General features: G+C 36.4%; 1 protein-coding gene across 4 annotated transcripts in view; it reads left to right on the forward strand.

Moving 5' to 3' along the window:
• tmtc1 (transmembrane O-mannosyltransferase targeting cadherins 1) overlaps nt 1-27,330 on the forward strand; it is a 570,135-nt gene that overhangs the window by 255,540 nt on the left and 287,265 nt on the right. For all 4 annotated transcript variants that reach the window (XM_039761862.1, XM_039761863.1, XM_039761865.1 and 1 more), the window contains one exon: nt 5,885-5,988. In XM_039761862.1, the coding sequence (XP_039617796.1) occupies nt 5,885-5,988 (104 nt within the window). The remainder of the gene's footprint in view (nt 1-5,884; nt 5,989-27,330) is intronic.

Below are 27,330 nucleotides of genomic sequence, written 5' to 3' on the forward strand. Positions count from 1 at the left end.
TTCTGTTATTTTAGCCTTCAAAATCTCATATTGGATAATCAATTTAGTTTTTCTCCATTTACACTCAGTTCTCTAGCATGTTTTCTTTACAACAGACACTCTTTGGGTCTTACATGGTATAACAGTGCTGGAGGATTTTTTAACTGTCTTTTCAGGAGTCAGCGGCAGCTCTCACTTTAGTATTAAAATTTTCCACCTCACTATTTACATTATCCTCACTATTGTAGTAAGCACTACAAATGGACTGGTTGCTTAAATTGTTTGTAAACTTTGAAGCTACAGATTAATCAAAGAAGTGTTTTTTAACAATATGCTTCTCATTCATTTTTTCTATCATTATTTACATATTAAATAGTAAGAGAATATGGTCAGATAAACCAATATCAACGATCTGCCTCACATCAACTTTTAGTCCTTTAGTAATTAGTAAATCCAACGTGTGCCCTGCTTTGTGTGTTGGCTGACTAGCGTGCTGGCTCAATCAAAACAGTCCAGGAGGTTCATGAATTCTTTTGCTTTCGGGTCACACTGATTATCAATATGAAAAATAAAGTTGCCGACTATTAGGAACGTGTCATAGTTCATAATTATAATTGACACTAAGTCTGAGAATTCCTCAAAGAAAGATGCATTGTATTTAGGAGGTCTACACACAGACAATACTAGAGACTGAGAAACTGCTTGAATAACAACGGCAAGATACTCAAAGGACTTGAATGTACCAAAGCCGACATCTTTACACTTTAACTTGCTTAAATAAATATTTGCTAAACCATCGCCTTTCTTACCTTGGCGATCTGCATGAGCAAAGCTGTGATTTGGAAGTGCAGATTCGATTAAAACAGCCACACCATCAGAGCTAAGCCATATTTCACTTAATGCAATAAATTTGATATTCCTGTCACTAATAAGATCGTTGATGAAAAATGTCTTGTTGGTTAATGCTCTAACATTTAATAAGGCCATATTTAAGGTCTTGGAAGAGCAGAACTGAATTGTTGGTACATTATGGGTATTTGAGATGGTAATTAAGTTATTCATAATTGCAACGCTTTGTGATTTTTGTTATACAATCTATAGTCTGTTTTTATAGTTTTAATAAAGTGCTAATCTAAAGGTCAGATGGTTATTATTTTATTCGCATTTATGTAACACCGTCTTGATTTTTTACATGAATTGAGGTTAGTTATTAGAGTATTGATGCAGTGCACTTTTGAGGGAGATTTCGCTACAGAATTGTCATGTCCAAGAAAAGCATTATGGAGAGAGTTAGGAGTAAAAATACAGAGTCAAGAGAGTCGAATTACCTTAGAGATGTTTTCGGGGAGGACCCGGGCGCAGAATCTATTAGGATGCAGACCATCCCACTTATGCACATGCAGCCTCTCCCAGAAGAGGTCCCAGTTGTCCATGAACCTGATGTTTTATCCCTTGCAGAATCCTTTTAACCAGATGTTTAATGCCAGCAGACGTCTGTAGTATTCATTTGATCTGCTAACCTGAGGGTAAGGGACCTGAAATGAAGATTTTTGCAGCTGTTGTCCTCTCCATCGTGGCTTTAATAAGTGCTGTGAAGTCCACCTTGAGAATCTCCGACTGTCGGTATTTCATGTCGTTTACCCCAGCGTGTATTACAATGGATTCCACTGCCCTGTTCTTGTGCCTCTTGAAAACTGTCGGTGCTCTTCTCATAACATGTTGAACATGAGCACCGGGAAAACAAGAAACAAAAAATTTCTGTTTAGGGCAAGAAATGTTTAGGTCTCGTATGATTGACTCTCCAATCACAAATACATCACCCGGGGTTGAAATGAGAAGTGGAGGAGCATAGAGAGTTGAACTGGTTTTGGGTGGAGATACTTGCCTGGGCCGATGGAGGTGATCTAACCTTAAACCCCCACCTGCATAGCTAAAATCACTATGACGAGGCACGGGGGTAAGACTCACTTGGCCTTGAAAGTGAGCAGCACGAGGTGGAGTCACGGTTACTCAAACGTGATTTGCTGTGATGATTTCAGATGTCAGGGAGGATTTTTTCAGTAGACTAGCTTTCAGTTCCCTCAGGTGCGTCCGTTTGGACAGGAGTTTCTGGATCTGGTTATTAAGGGCCTGGAGTTCTTCAACAATGCGTTCCATCTCACTGTTGACCATTGTCTGCTTCCACTTCCACTTTGTGTCCTGGGAAAGAAAGAAAGAGAGAGCGAGAAGGTTAGGACAGCATATCAGACTTCCTGTTGCTACTCTGAAGATTTAGCTTAGGTCCAGTAGGTTACCACCTACCAGGAAAATGAAGCTGGATGTGGCCAGATTGCAAGATCAGACTGTTTCTGACAAGTTTGCACACAGTTTGTGAGAGGAACTTATGGATTTGGGTGCGACTGCCGATCATCATTTAGAGGAGTCGCAGCGCACGGCTTGATGGCAAGTCCAGTCTGTACCATCGTCTGAGAAGGACAGCTGGGAGAGCTCTGAGGGCAGATTAGGAGGCGTTTATTATGAGGAATCTGTGAGCAAGTGACACACCATCTATGGTCTAGTGACTCATGTCCTGCTTACAGTAGAATCAAAGCATTATGCACATCCAAATCTGTTCCTCAGAGAGTCGCAGTCAGGGCGGCTAATGGAATGGCCCTTACAGATCACACTGCAGTTGTGACCAGCTTGGGGTGGCCATTTTAAGCAGCTGTTTAAAGCTGATCCTCCAGCTAGGATGTGGGATGTCTCTGGGTCCACAGTTCTTGAGGCTGATCCTCCAACTAGCTATGAACCACCCAATGTCACTGAGATTGCACAGGCAGTGAACCAGCTGAGAGTAGGGAAGGCTGCAGGGATCTGTGGTATCCAGGGTGAACTTCTTCAGTCTGGTGGTATGGCTGTCCTCCTGGCATTGAAAGCAACTTTTACATCCATTTGGGAGACTTGTGTCATCCCAACTGACTGGAAAACAGGACTTGTCATCCATATTTGGAAAGGGAAGAGTGATCGCCAGGATTATGGCAGCTACAGAGGAATAACCCTGCTCTCAGTGCCGTGGTCACTTGCTCACCTACCAGTGACCGGAGCAGTCTGGTTTTAGGCCTGTGAAATCTACCATCGACCGCATCTTGGCACTGAGTGTTCTCATGGAGCTCATACGCAAATATTGGTGAGTTTCTTTGCAGCATTTGTCGATTTTTATTTAGCATTCCACTCAGTTGCTGAGCTTCCTTGTGGGACATCCTGAGACTTTGCAGGATCCCCTCATGTTTGCTGGATATTATGGCTGGCCTATACACTGGTACTGTGAGTGCTGCTGTGCAGAGTGAAGGCAGAACCTCTGTGTTTTTCCCAGTTGATTCTGGGGTTCGCCAGGGGTATGTTATTGCTTCTACAATATGTTATTTAAATAAATGTGTATGTTGCTATTAACTATAGAGTACTGAGCAAATGATTTGAACAGACATACAATAAACCGGAAAATGCAATATGATCTGATGCAGAAGAATGAATTACCATTTTTGGACTGTGCATTTTTAAGCAATAGCCCCAATTTTGAAACTGTTGTAAACCACAGAAAATATATCTTAAATTGAGGTGTTACATAAAGTGTATACTGCTTGGCAGACAGATTTAAAACAGTGCACTCAGAATTATAAACCCTGGTCAACTTCAGATTTAACAGACATGATATTTTACAGACATAATATGTCACTTATCTGTGGTGTGTGATGTGGTTTTAGCTATGCAAAAACAGCAATGTCGGCACTCTGCCTCATTACACAGGGTTCAAAAAAAGTCCATCTTCCAGCAGAAAAATTGGTCCTTAATTCCAGGGTACATTGCTTCAGGAATATTAAATGTGTTTTTGCACAAAAGGCTGTAAACCTTGAGTGAGCTCAATGAATAAATATGTTCATCAGAAAATATTGCCTCCATTCTGTATTTACTCAGGGTTGCCTAGATTAGGAACACAATTTACATTCTGTAAATGTTTTAGTCCTCTCTCTGTTCAATCAAAGCTTATCAGTTCTACAGTAAGTTCACTGCTTTCACCATGACAGCATTGTGTGTTGTCATTTTAATGAGTCATTGCTTCAATGTGCATTTATTATGCAAGTTCCTTTTAAATCATATTTTATTATGAAATAAATATTGAAAAGGATGCCAGATAGCATTGATATTAATTTACTCGCTTGTCCTATTGACTTACTGTAAAGGAATGAATTGTGACTGTTGCCTTAAAAGGCAAAGTCATGTTGACATTTCAGCCAGGATGGAGAACAATCTCTCACCCAGACAGTGGGAGACCGCCTCTTGGGGCATGTGTTTGTCTCATTTCAACTCCTGCAGGGCTGCATGGGAGCAGTATTTTCACCAAGAAGCTCTGTTAAAGTCCTAGGCTGTCACTACAGGAAAACTCCTTTGCCCTCAAGGAGTTCTGCCTGACCTGGAAGTGCTTCCTGAATGTACTACTGTTGAATTGGAAGTATTCCTAGTCTGTCTTAAAAGAAGCTCACCTGTGTAAGCCAGGTAAATCATATGCAGGAAAGGATTAGTGAAAGGACCCATTGTTGTATATAATAGGCAGTGTGGCTTTATGGTTAAGACTTTGGAGTTCAGACCTTGAGGTTGTGTCTTTAAATCCCACTACAGACACAAGTGACCATGAGGAGTTCACTTCCCCTGCATGTGTTCCAATTGGAAAATCACAAAAAGTAAACAGTTGCATTTCAAATCTTGCAAGTCACCTTGGATAAAGTCGAGAGCCAAAATAAGTAATACTGGTAATAATAGTCTGATTGTATTAATGGAGATAAAGGAAGGATTTTGTGTGAGAAAGAAGAAGCCTGTTAAAGATATTTTTGAAGATAAAAAAGAAAACCTTGTTGGATCTAAACTTGTGTCCAGTGTGGCACATTAAAAAAATCTCAAAAATTCAAAATGGAATCACACATTAATAAAAATTTCTGTCTCAAAATCCAGCTAATATTTCTTTTTCTATATGGTTCAGTGTGTGTTTCCAGCTACTAATCGTGCCAAGGAAGGAACATGGTTGATCTCCTTCCCTCTGTTTCCTGTGTAATCAGTACTCATTAAACATATACAAGTAAATCTGTTTTCACTATCTCTGCAACCTGTGTCAGGTTTATCCTCTGCATCTTTTTTTCTTTTACAAAGTCAATGTGGTCTCATTTTTTAGAGTTAAGGGTAACCATACAACTACTACGACTCACTGCCTTTGAATAAAGGTCTAGTCAATGTAGAACCTGAATATAAATATAATTCAGTTAAGTAATGTAATGTTTCTTTAAAAATCTTTTTACACTTTTTGTAAAGTTCAGTTGTAGCAAAGTCTGGAAACAATACAATGGTGATTAAATATAGAAAATGATAAATTTAAAAATGTCAGCTGGCCTCCTTTATGGTATTTTGGGACCAGAAAAAAACAAGAATTCACTTAGCAGAGAGCTCTGTATTTCATTAGCTCCCTTGACAAAATCAGACTGAAAAGCAGAACTAAAGGTTTAACACTCTCTGTCTGTGAGTGAGTGAGTCTGTGGCCTTGAACAAACTTCTTCATTTAAGTTAATGTCTTTGAGCTGTATTGTACATGTAGAGCCCTTTTTAATGTGTTTCACTGCAGAAGGTGCAAAAATATTTCAAGCTAAGATCACAAACAAGGATATGGTAGTAAAGAACATATTTGCCAGGTCATTCTTCACTTACTGTATAAGCCTAGGTAGGTCATTTGCTACTACCTACATTCTAAGTATGGTGTCCAATATGGTAAATACTAAAATATGTAAAATGTTTGTCTGTATTATTGTTAGACTGTCCTGTATGTCATTCTGTGTATAAGTTGCTTTTATTATTTTAATGATACATGCATTTATCTCTGATGCAGGTGATTGTAATCATGTTTTTTCGCCTCTGGATCATGGGCGGATCAATGCCATTGTTTTCTGAACAAGACAATCCAGCTTCATTCTCACCACACCTTCTAACAAGGTAACAAATATATGGTTGTCATCTCTTATTTAACTATACATAATGCTGGAATTTCTGAACAGCTTAGTTCTTCCACCTCAGTAATCATAAGGAATTCCTAAAACAAAATGGTAAACATCCATTCCACTTTAGGCACCATATCCACTATTGCAAACAACTAATCGTCTTTGATCATTAATGGAGTGTCACACACAAACAGATAAAATGAAGACAGTAACCTTAGCCTGGCTGACACAACAAAATTAATTAACATTTTTTTATCAGTATTGCTTTTTATGTTCTTTTAAAATATTCCACATTCTTAAACAACTTCTTTGAAATTATAATAAAACTTTTGCTTATCTCAGGTCTTATGCCTTCTGCTAAAAATATAAAGGTTTCATTTTCATTATTTACAAAATTAATGTAGCAGCACTTATTAAAATGTGTTTTATACTGCATAAAGGGCTATAAGCATGGAGGTGACTTATTCAAATCCAACAATGACTCATTGTATAACCATTAGCAACTGTTTTTCTCTGCTCCACTTGTAAAAACTGTATATGTAAACATAAGAGATGTATGAAAGTTTTCACTATGAAAATACATCAAATAAAACCATAACTTTTTTTCCTGATTTCATCTTTGCAAACTTAAAAACAATTTCTTTCAAAATCTAAATTCTCAAGAAATTCACTGATGCAGGTTGCAGAGAATGTATTAATCATACGAATACACACACACATGTATTATTATTGCCTAGAACAGGACATTTCCCTCTCTCTAAAAACACACTTTTTAAGGTACTTATTTCAGATAATGAAGACGGATGTTTGGTTTAGTAAAGAAAAAGCTTGTATGTATTTTGAGTTATATGTTATTTCTTTTGTTTTCCTGTTTGCTTTCTGTGAAAATGTAGGTAGCTAAAACTCTGTTGTGCTTCATGAAATTGTCAGTCCTAGCATTTGCCTATAAAATGTTAATTCCCAATGTGAAAGAGCCACCTGCTTATTTAAAAGCCCACTTATTGTAGACTGTGGGTTAAAACTAAGTGATAGTGTAACAATAAATGTTGATATTTTTGTCAGATTAGTATTTGTTATATGAGCTGGAGATAGCAGAATTGAGTTGTTTATATCAGTTAGTTCCCAATATGGAATGTAAGAGTATTTACAATAACATAACATACATGCTCAAATCAGCCTAATCCAATTCGGGATCACAGGAGTTTGGAACATATCTATGGCAGCATGAGATGCAAGACAAGAACCAACCCTAAATAGCAAGCCAGTCCATTTCTAGGCCTACACATGCATACACACACCCAACCAGTGCCAATTAGGAATTGCCTATCAACCTAACATTCAGGTTTTTCTGATGTGGGAGGGAAAATAAAAATCTGGAGGTACCTAAAGAAAAACCTGTTTGGTCACTAGGAGAACATGCAAATCCAGGCAACAATTGGGTGCAGGACTTAACCCTAGACACTGGGCTTGTGAAGCAGAAATTCTAACAATTACACCACTGTAATATCCTCGGATTCTGTCTAATAATATTAATAATACACTTTGCCTGCACTTTCTGAACCCATGCAGCAAAACTCTATCCTGGCAGGGAAAAAAGAATATTTCTGACAAGAACAGGTCTTCTCTTCTGCACCTGATGCTGATGCAGCTGTTAGGTTAAGGTGGATGATTGCAGTAGGTGCCATCTGTTAAATATTAACCTGCCTAATAATTTGTTCTTCCAGTATCATTTATTCTTTATACAGTAAGGTATTAAATATTAATTATGTTTAACATTTTACTGTCTAATGTATTTACTGTGTTTGCATTGAAATTTAAAATTTCACTTAATAGTGACTATTGATTTGGACAAAATGTAGTTACTAACTTATTTTATGTATATTTTTATATTTAGAAAAAATAATATGAAAAGGCTAGCCAAAACAGGTATTTAAAATGTATGCTAGCAATTAGACACTGGGACAGGGGTAAGGATTAGAAAACACTGTGTTCAAACTCACAACAATCAAACATTGCTGCTTATTTTGAATTCACAGAATAATTTGAGACTCAAAAAACAATTAAGAAATGATTTGACTACAGTCACTAAATGTTGAAATTTAGATAATGTTTAAAATTTAGTGAATAGACTCATGGTTCAACTCATAGTGTAATGGATTCAATGTAACCTCCGTTAGCTCAGTGAAAGAGTAGCTACTAGTTCAGAAATAAGGCCAATGCTTAATGCTTACAGAAGTCCAAAGGTACTGTAGAGAACAGTTTAGGGTGGTCTTTTAACTTCTAAAAAATAAGTATATCTTTTAATTATATTCATTAGATAGTTTATATTTAGTATCAGCCTTAAGTTATTAATATACATTTTGAGCAAATGGCATTGCCTGTTGAGACATTTTAGTCTTGCCTTACCTTCTTTCATATTTAGTCTGTAAATATTACAAAAGATTACCAAAAAAGAAAAAGGATAGTTGTTCTATACCACAAAACACACTTGGAAGATTCATAAATAAAATGTTAAATAGAACATCCGGACACGGCAAGAGATAGCCAAAGAAAACCAATGACTCATTTACCATACTGGGCATGAAGACTTTTATCTCCTCATTTTGACCTTTCCGTGTATCTTTTTGACTATCTTCATCTCACAATCTTTTTTTCTGTCAACATGAAAAATCCATCACCAGTCGGTCTACTGGATAGTTTGATAAATCTTTTCTGCAATTGTTCCTGAATTGCCTCTGTTTTGAGTTTCAACACAGCATACAGACCTGCTGCAGTAAATGAAATACTCCAATGTGTAATAAAGTTATCCTCTTTAATAAAACCCTTGCGTGCGTCTAGGTGTCCGTGTGTGTGTGTCTTCTGGTGAAGTGCGCATGCGCAGGGCCACACAGCACGTGTTCAGTCTCTTCCTGTGCATTCCCTGTGCATTCCCTGTGCAGAGAGAGAGACAGATACACACACAGGCGCGCGCGAGTCACACACACACACACACACACACAGGTGCGCACGAGTCACACACACACACAGGCACGCGCGAGTCACACACACACACAGGCGCGCGGTGTCTGTGTGTGTGTCTTCTGGAGAAGTGCGCATGCGCGGGGCCACACAGCATGTGTTCAGTCTCTTCCTGTGCATTCTCTGTGCATTCCCTGTGCAGAGAGAGAGACAGACACACACACAGGCGCGTGCGAGTCACACACACACACAGGCGCGCATGAGTCACGCACACACACAGGCGCGCGTGTCACACACACACACGAGTCACACACACACAGGTGCGCAGTGTCCGTGTGTGTGTCTTCTGGAGAAGTGCACATGCGCGGGGCCACACAGCATGTGTTCAGTCTCTTCCTGTGCAGAGAGAGAGAGAGACAGACACACACAGGCGTGCGCGAGTCACACACAAACACACAGGCGCGCGCGAGTCACACACACACACACACACACACACACACACACACAGGCGCACGCGTCACACACACACGACACACACACACACAGGCACGCGCGACAGACAGACAGACACACACACACAGGCGAGAGACAGACAGACACACACACAGACATAGGGGCGCGCGCTTAAGAGACACACACGCGAGAGACACACACACACACAGGCACACACACACACAGGCCCGCGAGAGAGACACACACACACACACACATTGTTGCAATGTTACTTTTCTTGGTTGTTTATTAAATTACAGATTTTTCAAATGTTCATTTTTTCCCCTGTGCTTAAAACTCATTAAAAAAACAGTTTTTAGCGAGCGGGTCATAAGGCTATAGCGCAAATTCTTGCAGTGTTAGTTTTCTCTGTTGTTCAAGGTTTTCTTAGTGTTATTCAATGTATTTACATTGAGTTTACTATTACGCTGTGCTTTCTATGGTATAGTTAACTATATTTGTGCTTAAAAACTTAAAAAAATATATATTTACATACAGTTCATACTGTCTGGAATGGATTAATTGTATTTACATACAATCCTATGGGGGAAATTACTTCGGTTCACGACCAAATCGGGTTACAACCAGAGTTTTGGAACGAATTATGGTCGTGAACCGAGGTTCCACTGTCAGACAAAATTACAGGCATTTTACGGAAATACAAACCAGTTTTACTGAGAGAGAAAATTAAAGGCACACAATACAGTGACACATATTACAGCGACATACAAGGTCCCTTGCCATTTAATATAGACTGTTCATACAAATGCTTATGCACTATTGTTCTAGCGCCCGTTATTTTAACGGGCTTAATGTCTAGTAATAAAATAATGTATGATTATACTGATCTACAGTTTTTTTCTTTTGGATTGAAACACACATTGACAAAAGAAAACTTCTTCAAAAAATAATATTTTTTTATATATTACCAAGTATCTTGTAGTGGTGACTAAGAAAAAAAAAAAATCTCATGTTACTTGTGTCACATAATCTACAAGTCTTTAATCTAGTTGCTTGCTCAAGATGTGAAAAATGAATGCTTTTTTTTGGCTAAAATATTGTTAAATAGTCATTAGATTCCTGTTTATGTGTTATGCATAGGTTTCGTATAGGTTTCTTGTTTATGTACAAGCTGATAATGCAGGAGCTAACTATTTTACCAAAGAAAGCACAGATAATCCAGTGTGTGTCACCATTTATTTGAACTAGGGTCTGTTAAAGAAACATCTTTACATAGTTACTTAAAGCTTTTATATAGGTTTATATAAACCTGTATGAACTTAAATATATAGTACAGATATAAATATATGAAAGTTTAAGAATAAAATTGAAATAGGAAAGCTCACTTGATTTTAATGTATTTTATTATTAAACAATGATGTCTTTCTTTCTTATTCTGTGCCCCCCTTAGACCATGGATGTTCTGCCCAAGGTCACTAATGTACAGGGGTCTGTACTCTGCCACGTGGCAAATTCCCTCTTTGCTTCTGTTCTTGTCAAACTCTTTTATGCCCCTGTTGTTCTTTTATACTTTCACATTTTCAAATAGCTTAAATTACTTTGCCTTTATAGTTGGGAAGCTTCTTAACTCTTAAATGATTATAGTTTGGATTACTTGTATTCTGTATTGGGAGGGCCCTGTGCAAAGCTTAAATTTAGTAGGTTTAAATAGAAACTTACCTTCTCCTTATTTTGCCTTAATGCAAAAGAAGATACATCAGCAATATTCATGTCTATCAGAAAGGAAGAAAGGCAAGTTATGAAATGCTCAGCTTGTAAAAATGTAATAATAGATGTCAGTATAAGCTCTGTGTGTGTTAGTGGGAAGCAAAAGAGTAGTAAGAGTATCATAAATTCCACAGTAAGCAATCAGGAAAATGACAAAATAAAAGGTACTTCATGTCTTGATCTTGCTAATTAAAATACTTTATAACAATATCATTATGTGTTCAAGGGAGTGCCAGAAATATTGCTGGGATTGAGGTCAGTATAACTGAAGTGGAGAAACCCTTGTGCCAGGTCAAAACAGGACAGTGAGGCCCTGACTGGTTTCTGACTAATCTGTATTATACAAATACTACCTTAGCTCTCAAAGTTTCCAGGCCAAACTGTCTGATTGACAATAGACATCTGGTGCTCATTTCCATTTCAATGAAATGCTTTGAACATTTTGGTGAAATGACACAGACTAATCCCTGTCAAGGTAACTACCAATTTGCCTGCTGTTTAGAAGAACAAAAGTGTAGAAGATGATCTGCTGGTTATCTGACATCATATCCACTCTGTTCTTGATTAGCTTTTTTGCTACATCAGAGCACTATTTCTAGATTTGTATTCAGCATTCATTAACATCAAGCATCATGTGCTGATTGAGAAGTTAAACAATATGAATTTTAATCCTTAAATTACAGTATAAATTTAAGATTTTCTTTTAAATCCAACTTTTTCAAAGGTTGTCCTTTCAAATAAAGTGGCTTCTGAAGTTTTTGTTCTGTCTCCTTTACTATTAACACATTATACTAGTGACGTCAGGCAGCACAATGAATACTGTTTCATTATCAAGTATGCTTATGACACTGTGGTGATAAGATGCATGTCTAAGGAGGATGAAAGGCATTACTTCAATCCAGTGGACTTTTTAGTAAATTCACACAATAATAACTCTCTTTCTCATTTACATAACCTAAGTTGGAATATACTGTACATAAAAATATGTATTCTAAATGGTGAATATTTAAAGTGGACAGAGATCACATTGTATAATCTAGTCTGTCTAGCTTCATTGCCTGGTTTAGTGACCTAGGTGTTGTGTTGGTAAACCAACAAGATTTTTAAAGCGCAAACCCGAAGAGAGATGCAAAACAGAAAAAGGTCAAAACTAGAGATGAGTAAGTGCTGAAACAACAAAGCCAAAGTTTAAGGCAAAAATCAAGGACAGGAGGACAATATTGATGTCAGGAACCCAAGAGATCAAATAAAAAAACAAGAAATATATGCAGTAGGTTTTTTCAAAGGATTTTGTTACCTGGAGCTCGGATGAAGACATGGTGCAGTAAGTGGCTATTTAAACACACCACTGCAGTTCCCATCACGTGATAAGCCTGGATGTCACACCCCATAATAAAGGGAAAGGTTGCCCTGGCAACTGGAGCAAGCTGCTGTGCACTCAAGGCACACAAGACAGCCACCAGAAGAATTAAAATTCCAAAATATAACGGTGACAAATCAAAATTTGAAGAAAAACCAAACATGCAGCTGATGTGAATGACATGGAAGGTGTCTCTCAGATGGCTATGTTAAAGAAACTGGAAATCATCTCAGGTGATGACAGGCGACCATTATATGCAGAAGCAATGTTCAGTAAATCAGGGAAAACTGTCATGTTAAAGACCTACACAAACCACTCCACAAATTCCTTTCTTACCATTGCATGTACAACTTTGTAATAATACAAATCAGAGATAATAAATATTTTAGGAGGGTAGAGTAAGTGTCTAAGTAAAACTCAACTGCGAAACTGTTTAAAGTAGGTAGCAAAGTATTGTTTTAAAATTTTAAACATTTCAGAATTTTTTTGTAACTTTTAAATTTTTGTCTCTGTGTTTTATCTATCCGTTTTAGTCTATTTTGGATGAAGCTGATTCCTTCTTTTAAGCTGTTTCATTCTGTATACATGACTAAATGAAAACCTTAACTCTTATATTGAAATGAGATGCAATTTTTTTCAAATAGACAATAATTACAAAATGTAAAATTACAAAAGTAATGTATGATGGTGCAGGGATGAGCACTGCTGTCTCACAGCCCCAGGCACCTGTGTTTGAATCCTGTTCCAGTAATTATCTTTTCATTTTTATATTATTCCATGTCTGTATAGTTTTGCTCTGTGTATTCTGGTTTTGTCCCTGGTGAAAAATGTATGCAAATTATTTTAATTGATAGCTCTGAAATGGCCCTTTTTGGATTGAGACTGTGGGTATATGTCAAGTGCCAAGCGATGAACTGGTACTTTTATCGGATTGGTATCTTCTTTGTTTCTGATTCTGTCATGATAGGCATTGACTTCCCGTGATGCTACAATAGTATAAGCGTGTTCAGGAAAAGAGTAGATGCATGAAAATAACATAACCTAACAATATTCTCAAACTCACTGAATCATAGATCCAGAGCTTATTCCGGCAGAGTTTAAGGCAGAAAATAGAATAGGTGCCATTCCATTGCAGGGCCCACTCATGCACACTCACTGTCACACCAACATACTGCACATTTGTGTCAGTCTGCCTAACCAGTATATCTTTGGGAATGTGGCAGTAAAACAGGATTTATTGGAAAGGGATACATACACAGGTATGAGCATAATATGCAGATTCCATATGGGTAATAACTAGATGGAGGATTAAAATCCTGGATGCTGGATAACTGGAGAGTTTCCAATATCTGAAGGGCATTTTTAAAAATAAAAAACTGAAAAATATTTGGAAAGAAAGGAGTTTGCTAAAGTGCAGTGGCAGAATAAGAGCTCTACAGAGGCTGAACTATAAGTGACCTCTTAAGATAGGAATGTTTCCAGATTGCAATATGACCCAAAGTTATCTCCTAAGATGAAATACTCAACTTGAATAAAGCAGAGTAGAGGTTCTGCAATAAATTTTATCAACAAATTTGCTGTTTGTAATTCTTGATCTCAAATCCCACTTAATGATAACATACAATGGAGTTTAAATTATGCAAAATTATGTTGATAATGGATTAGTGTTATAGAGTTAAGATAATCATAGGGCATGAGTAAGGACAAAACACTTTGGAGGGAGTCATGTGACTCTCTTCATAGGGGCCTAACTTTGCTGTTAACATTCCACATCACTTACCCATCTTGCAGGGGCATGAGGATACACTTTTTAAAATGAAAGAATATGAAATTTTACTTTTTTTGTTTGGTCTCTTTGACGTGGCTTACTCTGTAGTTGCCGTTTTAGAGCATGATTAAAGAGTAAAATACGATTAACTTAATAAATCTTTATTCTTTATATACTTGCACCTTTAAAATACAAGATTTTAAAGTTTCAAGGCTTCATCTCATAAATTTGTTGCTGACTGAAGAGTTTTTTCACCTTTTGCTCTCTCCATTTCCTTTACAAGATTGAGCTCTTCTCTGCAAATGAAAATGAAATTAACATGATCTGCCTCAGGTGGCTAAGCCACATGGCTAATAAAGCGCTGCCCTCAGTCCTTGCAAAGGTTATGCAGGAAAAGAGTGCAATTTCAATGTTCCTTATTCAGGGGCCATGTCATACATGTGCAGAGCTCTTTGATTTATGTGTATCTGTTCTATCTATATTAGCTGCTTCCGGTCTTGTAACATATTCTTTTCTTACTTGTTGGATGATTTGTGCCATTGTAGTCTATTAATACTGTACTATTTAAAGAATATTGGTCAGTGAAAAACTGTATTTGTTGCGGGTTAATCAATAGTCTATACTGTATATATAATGGGTGTCCAACAGATAGTGTTGTTGATTGCATATGTATTAATTCTTCCTTGACCTGTGCTACTCAAATATTTCACTATTTCAGTGTACATAAATACATACACATTTACCTTGGTATATAAACACAGAAATGATGGTCTATAACAGTGGTTCCCAAACTCGATCCTGGGGACCCCCTGTGACTGCAGGTTTTTGTTCCAACAAAAATCCATTTTTCATTGGACTCTTAGCCTAATTAAGTGAGTCATTATTTCCCAGTTTCTAGGTTTTGGAGCCAATGTAGAAATTACAAACTTTTGGTAGATTTTTATTAAAATGTAATAAGCAGTTATATGAGGAAGTTGTAGTTATATGGGGAATATATGTTTTTTTTTTTAAGTTGTTAACAGTATTTTCAACCTAATTTTCATTCTGCTTTTCCAGGTTTTCTGGTTATATAATTGATTTCCACTAGTTAGTGTGTATGACACTGAAGTCGTTGCAGCTTTCATCATGCCGGGTGTCTGCTCTGCTGGTTGTTAATTGTCACCATTAGGGTTAAATGAAGAGAGAAAACTACACAGGTAAAGAGAAAAATAGGAAAACAACAAAAGAGAGTTAAGCATTTATAGCTTTAGAAAAAAAATAGAAATATTTCTAAATGTCTTATAAATGTAAAAACCATATTGTTGTGTTTTCTGAATGCAAAATAACGACAAGAGTAAAAAAAGACAAGCTAATTAAATGAGATCAGTTGCTATCAATTATCACCACCAATTGTGAATCTGGTTGGAACAAAAACCTGCAGCCACAGTGGGGCCCCAGGATCAAATTTAGGAACCACTGGTCTATAAGATAAAGCATTATGGTTGTAATCAGTAGGAAAAAGGTGGCAGAGATTTTTTAAGAAAATGCTACATTTAATATATTGGAGCAGGAAGAACTATATGATTACATTGAGGCCTAACTGCCCACAAGTTCCATGGTAACCAGTAAAAATAGAGAAATAAATATTATTATATATTAGTCAGACTAATATATACTTTACAAAAAATTTTAATTTTAAATTTATCTTTAAAGAGTTTAATCAAAAATAGATAAGATATTTCTGTTGCTATAATAGAAAAGACTGCCTAAAGCTTCTTTAATGTGAACAGACACACAGGTTTGCATTTGGGTGATAGAAATAAGAATGATTTAATTTGTCCGTCCCAGAGACAGCAAAATAATGCAGGTAATGTGGTGTGTAAGACCAATGTTTCACCTTTTGGCTGGGATGCCAGAAATATGAAGAGATCTATACATTTTATGAACAGGGTGCGGCAACGCACAACATGGAAGTTCATTGACTGGCAAAAGTCTACATTAACTAACTTTCTCTGTTGTGATTTGAAATTTGGACAAAGTCTTACTCTCACAAATAACCCAGACATGCTTGTTGAAATAAACAAAATAATACCATTTATTTCTAACATAAGAATACTAGAAGATGGATATATGCAAATATATATATATATATACTGTGTGTGTGTGTGTGTGTGTACAGATATACAAATGTATTTAGACGAAAGAGACAAATAGCACAAAACATAAAATTAAGAATCTTAGTTTAACTTTTCTTCTCCTGTAGGAAAAGGCACAACACTTATGTATTTTGCCACTTGTCTTAGGGAGAACTTTTCTTTCTTATAGGAAAAGGCACATAACTTATGAATTCTGATTTTCATTTCACGAGGTTAAGATGGATAAGTTCTCTGGGTGGTTATGAAATTTCTATTGTGTGTTAAGGGGCGTTTATTTTCTCACAGCAACTGGCTTCTCCTGTGGCATAGTACCAACCCCAACACAGACATCTGTGTGTGTGTGTGAGTGTGTGCATGCAAGAGACCATGCATGCCTGTGAAATGCACCTTCACTTCCTGATTGGGTTTAGAAAGAAACTTATAACATAGTGCTAGACCTTATCCTTCATACGGTTATTATTTTCCAGTTACATTTACACCAATACCATAATACATTAGCTGACTTTGTCCTATCTGTTAAATCAGGGGTAGGCATTGTCAGCCCTGGAGCACTGTAGTTGCTGCAGGTTTTTCAATTCTAGCTTGTTAATGAGAAGTCAGTTATTGTTAATGAAGAATTTTGTGCTCAAGTGACATTTTTTAGACTGAAATCTATCCATTTTAGGCTTCAAATCATTTGGATTATTTCTTTGGAAAAGAAAGAAATCTATGATATAAGAACATTACATTACAGGGTAACAAGCCATAAAGTTAAATAAGGTTTGATGATTATTATAAGCAATTGGGTTGCAATGAAAACCTACAGCTCTCCAGGACCAACATTGCCTACCCCTATATTAAATTAATAGTTCCTAGAATCAAAGTAGTTTGTAATGATATGAGATGGGAGATGCCTTGTGTCTTTTCCTGGTTAGCTTTCTTCAGACACATGGAAGGATTTTCTGAGAGTTTTCTTTTCTTTGTTCAGGTACTGCAATTTCTCTTCAAGAGTTTTACACAATTTGTCCTCATATCCTAGCAAAGTTACACCTACTACGTCAGCTGGTGATCAGTCAGCAACTGTCTTTAGCAAGATGAATGTATGGTCTACATACAGTCTCTCACTGTTGTTCCTTAGCAAAGTTGAACTAATGGTATCCTCACCCAAGCTTCAATACAGATGAATATTTTACCCTTCCAGCTAAGCACAGTTGCCTTCTGGAGTGAAGGGATTGCTTCAGTTTCTGTCAGCTATGGAATCTGTCAATGGACAGGTAAATTATGGCCAGGTCAAGCTGTAGCGTGGTGAGAGAAGAGATTTTTATAGAGAGAAACAGAAGTCTTGTCATTGCCTTCCTGGGTCAACATAAGTTCATCCTTTTGGTTGACGACTGATGCAAACATCTGACTTAATTTCATACTTAATTTGTACTGTGTGAATTTAGAATAAGTGTGCCTTTGTCCATGGATCTTTCCTGTTTTCCAGACTATGCTTGCTGGTATTGGCTCCAGCTTCCTTGCAACCCTTCCTTGGATAATGTGGTTGAGACAATGGGTAGATGGATACTTGCTCAGTTCCCATTTAATCTGTTCTGCATTTTAGTGCTGCAAGAAGAAATAAAACAGCAGTTTTCACTGTTTTTGAACAATCCTTTGTGTAATTTATCAACAATGCCTACTGGTAATTTTACTTCTAAGTTATTGGTTGGTTATTAAGTGTATTTAGTTTTATTTCACAATAGTTATTGATATCCCACATGTAATACATTTATTTTGCATTAACATTTCTAAATACAGTTGTAATCTCTGATCTTTGAGGGAATATTGAGGTGAGAATCTACAGAGGACAGAACATGGAGTGACATAAAAGGAGCCACACTAAATACAGTAATGTGGTAGGTTGGGCTAGAAAAGTGAGAAAACAATAGCATGGTGATTCTTCCAAGGATGATTAAGTACTTCCCATAATCAAAAGCAGGAGTTAGTCCAGGTCCCAGTCAGAAATTACCTATTAAACGGTCTTTCCAAGTGCCACTAACTGTTGCTTGTGTCTGTGAGGCAGATCACTCACTATACCTTGGGTTGTTTCAGTGCATTGAATGTATTATGGAATATAAATGTTGGAGGAGGTCAACAACACGATTGTATTGTTTGAACAGATTTATTAATAGCACAATGAAAGGTCAATTAATTAAATAATCTGATTTTTATGCTAAACTTTACTATGAAATATAATTTTTTCTATGGGACTGAAAGTGAAAGTAAAGTTTAATATAGGTAGTTGGAATGCATGTGTTTCCGCCTAAGTATCAACACACATTCTCCTCTAGAATTTTAGATGCCCGTCCTACACATTTCCCCCCCCCAGGAGGCTAGCCCTGCCCCAAGCCATCCTCCAATACATTTTTCAGTTATACTGAAATTATATAGAATATATAAATGTGAGCCATTTCAAATAGGCATAAGTCAAATTTATTTGCAAAGAGCTTCAACTGTGGACTCCTAAATTTAATGAAACATGGAGAATTCATAATGAAATTAAATAATTCACTTCACGTTTGCCAATTTTATATCAGAGACTGTGACTTACAATTTGTAATGAGATAATTAAGTAATCACTCCATGTTTTCTGCTCTGATTATAAAGCAACGGGTGCAAATGACTTGAAAGCACCACTTAGTGCAAAAAATGGAAGTGTCTGCTGTTCCCCTCTAAATTCTACTACATAAAAATATTGAACATAAACTTAAAATTGTGCCCATTTGTGTTGCAGTTGATTCATCAATGGCTATTAATATATAATCAGCCTGACTAACACACATTTATCCATTTAAAATAAATATACATCATAATAAAGTGGACAGAAAGTGAATGGATCTGAATACATTTTGAATCCATTGTATATTTTGTCCACATTAGTAAAGTTGTTTACTGAAGTATGATTATGTTTTTTATCTTGATATTTCTTTGTAATTATTACAGCTGGTGTAACATGATATCAGTGACTATTTTCATGAACTATAGATGGAATGTTTCTTTTCAGATGCTATTTGTGGTTTCAGTCACCTGTATTTCCACATATCCACCCATCCATCCATCTATTCATTCCTAGTTTAACTTGCTTATCCAATTCATGGTTGTGGGGAACAAGTTCCTATTCTGATAGTACTGGACACAAGGCAGGACAGTGCTAGACAAAGCACCACTCTACTGCAAACTTATGCACATGCCCATATTCAGTTAGGGTTAGAACATTTTTCTTATATGCACATGATTGAAATGTGGGAGAAACTGAAATACCCAAGTGAGAATTCACATGTTTAGACTTCGTATGGATATTGCCAGAATCAAATTTGAAAACAGGATTGTAGAGCTGGGATGCAGCAGTGCTAATCACTGCATTATTCTCTGCCATTATCATATTATCACATAGCTGCAGGAGTTTAATGAGATATTATAATCCAATTAAAATCAGGTTCTAAATACCATTTTAACAATGATCCCATTAAAATATTTCAACAAAATATCTGATTTTTTGGTGTGCTGCTGTACATGTTATTTGATAGAATATTCTCAAATGTTTCTAACAACAATCCACTATCAAAGGAATGCTAACCATCAACGGAAGAAATGAAGCAGGGAAGGATAAACCATTCAGTGATTTGACATTGGCAATAGTATACATTAACACGAGGAGGTTTGCATATTTCCATGACAGGTCTCATGTGTAATGAAAAAACCTAGTAACTGGCATTTTTTTCAGAATTGATTTTTTTTTAGTTTTTGGAATTACTGGGTCTTTCCTGATGTTATAAGGTAGTGGTGATGGCCAAATATGTCTTCATTTTAGCCATAACAAAATGGAAGAAGCTGGCATGTACACAATATTTTACATACTGCAATACAAAAACCTAATAACTCCACTGAACAATGAAGAAAGACTGCCTACCAAAGAAAATGTTAGATTACAATTACGTGATTTAAATGCTGCAATTGTGTGATTTAAATGGCAGGTGTTGTTGATTCGGGAAAAAAACAATATGATGTACATGAAGCTCAGGAAAATTTTTTTTTTATAATTTTTTTTTTATTATTTTTATTAATTTTATTACAATCCATACAAAGCAATCAAGATTTTACAAAAAGAAAAATTGAGTTAAGAACAGATCGATCCCCACCCCTGAGAGAGAGAGCAAGCCAAATAACGTTAAATTTAAGGCTTGTAAACATACCTAATTTAAAAAAAAATCTCTGTGCTTTATGAACTTATTTTAAAATATTACTGATTAGATCCTGCCATGTTTTGAAAAAGGTCTGTACAGATCCTCTAACTGAGTATTTGATTTTTTCCAATTTCAAATAATATAACACATCGGTTTCCCACTGACTTAAAAGAGGAGAGTTTGGGTTCTTCCAGTTTATCAGAATGAGTCTGCGTGCCAACAGTGTAGTGAATGCAATCACAATTTGTTTGTCTTTCTCCACTTTAAACCCATCTGGAAGAACCCCAAACACAGCTGTTAATGGGTTAGGAGGGATTGTGAGTCCAAGGCTGTCTGACAGGTAATTAAAAATTTTTGTCCAGAATAATGTTAATTTGGTGCAGGCCCAGAACATGTGACCTGTTGAGGCTGGGACTTGGTTGCAACGTTCGCAGGTTAGATCATGTCCTGGAAACATTTTGGAGAGTTTTAGTCGAGACAGATGTGCTCGATATATAATTTTAAGTTGTATAATTGTATGCTTTGCGCATATGGAGCTTGATTGAATTCTCTGCATTTCTACTTTCCACTCCTTTTCTGATATATTAATTGAGAGCTCAGGAAAAATTTAATCTAGAGATAATTAATTATGGGGCGATGGCATTTTCTCAATTTCTAGAAATCTTGAAAAATGTGACATTCTAGGTTTTTCCATAGTTAGTGGCAGGTTCCCAGGTGACATCATTTATTTTATTCTTTCTAATATTTTGAAACATCAAAGCAATAAGTCTACTGATGTGAGTTTATCAGTGATAGATCAAAGCATTCATTTAATTCCATAAGTCTGTTCAAATTTTCTAACTGACAGGATCCAATTTTTAAAATTTGGAGTCATATCACCTTCATCAGGATTGTGTCCTTCATAGTGCTGTCCTCAGCCCTGTTTTATTTCCCTATCTCCTCTTACTGTGTGATTAGATCCAATTCTAGTTCCATCTTTAAATACTTTAAAGTAGTGTTTTAGAAATGATTACATTGAAAATAACATCATTGGATACTGGATGTTTTATTCACCGTCATTAATGTACATTTGCTTGTTGATACAATTGATGTATTCACTTACAGCGCTAATTATTGGCTGTAGGCAAATCCTAGCTTGCTGTTCTTTGAGGGCGAGGATGAAATACCAGTTGGATATGTCTACTACCATTTCACTATAGTTGATTTTTCAAGTAGGCACTGTGCATAGATTATAGAGTAATAATACTATATAATAACAATTATTACAGAGAGATATTAGAGTGCGCCGAAGACATATTAGGCAATTGTTGGATCCAGGACATGTTTACAGTACACCGCCTTAGGAAAGCAGGCAGCACAATCCAGTGTCACAGACATCCTGCACACATGCTTTTACGCTTCTGTTGCCTTTTGGCAAGAAGTGTAAGAGTATGAAAGCCTGTACCTCCTGGCCTAAAAGATTTTTTTCCCTCAAGCTATATGACCCTTAAGGTCCACATTGTGGTAACTCTTAAAACTCCTAGGCTGTGTGTACTTTATATTGTATAAATGTTATCTCTAATAACATCTAATCTAATCAAGCTCTACTGAAGATGTTTTCATGCTTCACAGTCAGCCTACAACTAAGATTTTCATTTTATTATTAACCAAAACTCAGATTTATTCAGTGTATTTTGCACTTGTGCCTCTTCACCTTCAACTTGTGACATTAAATGTATTTTGAAAATTATCAGAGGAGAATATTTAGAAAAAAATGAATTCATACAAAAAGTTTAGATTTACTTCCAAGTTGTATCTGGATGGCATTAAAAACAGATGATTGATTGAGTGAATTAAAATTCCAGTTAAAAGCAGCCATGGAGAAAACCTGGTTGGAATAAGAGAAACAGCTACAGACCTAGATGTTCCTATTATGAAGAATATAAAATTTCAATTTATCATACTGTAAGTGTACTTCCAGAATTTTTTAATTGCATTTGGGCATACTATTTTCAATTTCACTAAAAACATGACAGAAGCAAGAAAAAATTGCTCCACTTTTCATGTTGTTGAGCAGTAACTATATGTGACTATGTTTGCCATGTAAGCTTCTCAGGTTTAAACATCTCGTAATATCACTCATTAATTATCAGTCATACAGCAGCTTTGAGCAAATTCCCTAAACCTTTATTCCAGCCATCACTGTGCATTTTAACCACTTATTCCTTTCAAGTCCAGGATAAGGTACTTTATAATATCTTTGAAACATAGCATAGTGGTCCAATAGAAGAAAATAAATAACAAAAGAAATTAAAGCTCCAATATGCATTCATTTAATAGGATTTTCTCCCAGAATGTACTACCAGTATAGTTTGTGCTACTTGAGCTGTGACTCTCCGCTAGTTTAACAGTAATTTTTACTTTCTGATGCCCTTCCTGACACAAATCAACTTTACTGACCTTTTTGAGGCATTTAGGAAAAACAGTGACTTAATTCTAAGCTGAAGTCTCAGAGTTACCTGTTTATCCTGTGACACAGAATCCATAAGCTTATAACACTCTCCAGGTGGGATGTGCCATTCTTTCAATGAAAAAGTCCAGACTTAGCTAATTGACACTTTCCTGTGTTTTGTACATTTCTTCATTTTGTTGAATGACAATATGATATTGTTATCTGTAAATTCACTTTGGCCAAAACAATATGGTATCATAGGTAACACACTTACACAGTGCAGTGATATAGCCAAATGAGCCAATGTGTTTGATGACACAATAACCAAACACCCTTCAGACATGGTTCTGATAAGATGTCAGCTTTTCTAAATATATTTGGAATGCTGGACTGTATAAGTTTGCCTTTTTTGGTTTGAGCCTTTAACACATTGCATTTTGGAACCTTAGATACTGCTACCTTTGTGCCATTTTTCATTTTTTCATTCATTTTTTCAGTTTTTTGTCTGTTTCTTATGTTTGTTCAGAAACTAGTTTTAGTAAATAAGTATTTATACAAACCGTTTAGGGGCATGGAAGTTAGGCCTCTGTACTAGCTGTATTTGGAGTTTTGCACCATATTTTTAGAGAGTCTTTTTTAACTTCATTTTATCATTTACTTTATTGTCTACTTCACTGATTTTGACTCTTTCAAACACGGAGAGTTGATCACACAGATACTAACTGCTTTGACTTAACAAAAAATAAACTGCATATCCTGTAACACTTTTGTTTTTAGGAGAGTTCTGCTTTCAATTGCTCTGAACTTAATGGAAGATAAACAAACTTCTATCAATTAACTCAAAATCTTATGCTATAAGTACTTATTGGGTATATGTTATTCAGGTGTTATGAGCATTGTTAGTTACTCTTTCTCCACTATCTCAGATGTTTGGCTTTGCAAGGCTATGAAAACCAAATATTACATTTTAAAACAGCAGATAATTAAAGTGATGTTGTCAGTCCACCAACAAAGCATGGTGTCCTCCTCCAGGTCATCTAAGTTAAAGTGCTATATTTCACTGTAGGCTTTTGGCTGGATCACTGGCTTGCAAACCTCAGAGCAGTTCATAAAGTGCTAGTTCATGCATGTCTTTGCAATTTCTGCTTATTTAGAGTTCAGAATTACCTGTTTTGGCAAAAATGGATGCTTTGATCGTCATTATTTTTTTGGAGTGCAGTCAGTCTTTAATGTGACTGGAAAGGTTTGCAATTATCTTATTATAAGTAGGTGTGTCTTAACCACTGTTTTAAAAACATTCTTCTTATATACATACATATTATGTGCTTTAATATATTTGCATTCAAATCCTTCTAAAATGTATTTTCAAATACTGAAACATCTGATTACAGTGATTTTTTTACATGTTCTTTCCTAAGCCTGTGCTTAGAAGCTCATGTAAATGAATATTCAACTTCTTTTTTAACTTTCTGGAATAATTCAAATAGCTGCATAGTGGACTTTCTGTAGCACTGCTATTTCATATGATTTCTTGTAATAATGGAATGCTAAGTATGGAGTATAACTCAACATCCTTTAAGCTTTTAAAATTGCTGCTTTTCATTGTCTGGTTGCAGATAGTGCCTTTTTTTCCTAGGACTCCAAATTCTTCTTCATAAGTGGTACATTCTAGTTTGATACTAATTGTCCAACATTTTTAATACAAATGAATGAATGAATTTTTTTAATAATTTGTTAGAAGTTGCTGTGGTTATTGTTTGACATGTTACCCACATTTTTGTGGCTTCTGATGTCAGAAAGCTGCTGGCAGTGTTGTATGGTAACAAATTATTTAACAAAGTAATACTTTGTTACTGTACTTGAACATGTTTTGAGAATATTTCTACTGTAAAATTTTCTGTTTACATTGTACTTTTCATTTAACTTCATTACATTTTCTCACACAAATGGCTGCCATTACTCTTAAGATATTTTGCTGGGCACATTCTTTACTAGGGGTGGCACGGTGGCGCAGTGGTAGCACTGCTGCCTTGCAGTTAGGAGACCCGGGTTCACTTCCCCGGTCCTCCCTGTGTGGAGTTTTTATGTTCTCCCCATGTCTGTGTGGGTTTCCTTTGGGCACTCCAGTTTCCTCCCACAGTCCGAAGCCATGCAGGTTAGGTGGATTGGCGATTCTAAAATTGGCCCTAGTGTGTGGTGGGTCTGTTTGTTTGTGTACTGCGGTGGGTTGGCTCCCTGCCCAGGATTGGTTCCTGCCTTGTGCCCTGTGTTGGCTGGGATTGGCTCCAGCAGACCCCCGTGACCCTGTGTTCGGATTCAGCGGGTTGGAAAATAGATGGATGGACATTCTTTACTACAATATTAAACCAGAAACTAAAATGGCTATGCAAATATGCACAATGCTTTACTCAATCAGTTATCTGAAGTGTGGGCTTTCCCTGCTTTTAAGAAAACAGACGTATACAAAGAATCTGGAACAATTTTCAAATGTGCTTTGCTGATACTAACACCTGGAGCCTCATGTATAAGTGGTGCGTATGCCCCATTCACTTAGAGATGTAAACTAAATATGGTGTAAAGCCACTTGCATTTTAACGGCAGCTTCATACCCTGTGTACTCACTTTTCTTCTCAGTTTTGCAAACAAGCAGCACCCATTATCAAAGCAGTGCTACTGTTTTTCTGTTTCTTCCATTTCTGTTTCATATTTGCATCCATGACAACATATTCTTTCTGTAACAATATAATGGTGCATGGAATGGCCAGATTATTGCAACTACCATAGCTGCTTTAGCGTTGTTAGAAGACATTGCAAATGGAAGAATTAGAAGATAGCGTGCAGTTATAGGTGATGATGAATGGCTTCTAAGTCGATTTTGATTTCCAAGAACTATAGTCTTGGAGCTGTGTGCTGCACTGGTGCAAAGGCAGACTTTGATAAATTGTGCTGTACCTTCTCCTTTGCAAGTTCTGACAACCCTCAGGTTTTTAGCCACAGGAGCTTTTCAATGTGAACTTACTGACCGAATAAGTATTTTAGTCGTCATTGAGCCACGCCATGCCAGCTGTATAGGATGGTATTATCCGCTTGTCGCCCAGATATGTAAGATTTCCTTATACTGTAGTTGAACAGGTAAACATCAAAGCACAATTCATAGCAACATTTTGTTTTCCAGATGTAATAGGAGAGGTCAAGTAAACGCACATTGCTATTGCAACAGCGCTGGACAAGTTACAACAGCCAGGAATGAATCACCAAAAGAATGAGTTGGCATTACATCATATATAGCTGGAGAAATTATAAAAACAGCAACTCCGCACAGTCACCTGTGCATTTTCCAACTAGTGCGGCAAAAGACAATCAGTCCTTTTAAGCATAGTGAGTCACCTCAAAGAGCTATGTAAGCAGCAGAGAATATATCCACTGCACTATAAAGGTGCCTTCAGAGAAAGAATTTGCTTATGTAAATAGAAAATTTTTCCACTCTATTAATGTGCTGCTCTATAGTGCACCGAAAGTGTGTCGCAATGTGCAAGCATGTAGCATGCTTCATTATGTGTCACACAATCATGGCTTGCCCGTACCGTAAGAGATGTGGTATGATGAACCTGACCCACCAAATGATCAACCAAATCAATTAGTGTTACAACTTTGTTTGAATGTAATTAGTACATTAGTAATATTGTATGAAACAGAATAAAAAGATGGTGGGATGCGACTTTGATCTTTAACTTTTTTATTTTGGGCACTGTGCAACTTTCTGAACTTGAACTTTAGAGTGTCTCTGCTACGCTGTAACACACCGCAAATTTCCTTTTGTTTCTTATATTACAGCTTAACCCAACAAATAGTATGTTTTTCCTTGCCTCCACTTTGCATTCACTTCACTTCATTTTTCCCACATATTTTGCCATTGTCTTGTAACAAAACACTAAATGGAAGGGGCTATTTATACTGATTTGCATATTCAAAAATTCAAAATTCAGGGAGGAGTCGGGGTGGGGCTGAAGGCACGTGCATGTACGTTAAAATTCATGTTGATTGGGATTTATAAACAGAAAGTGAGTGGAACTTTGCTTACGCACAGTTTTAAGCATCAGACTTTTTCCGTGCATACACACATTTCCAGTTTTGTCTGCAGGCCATGTTTTAAACATTATTAGGTTTTTTATTGTCGACTAATGTTATTATTAAACTAATTCTGTCAATTTCCATGTAGTTTGGTGTTATGCAGACAAAAATAAGATTTACTTTTAGGGCCAA

This window comes from Polypterus senegalus, chromosome 8 (assembly GCF_016835505.1).
Source record: "Polypterus senegalus isolate Bchr_013 chromosome 8, ASM1683550v1, whole genome shotgun sequence".
Lineage (NCBI taxonomy): Eukaryota > Metazoa > Chordata > Cladistia > Polypteriformes > Polypteridae > Polypterus > Polypterus senegalus.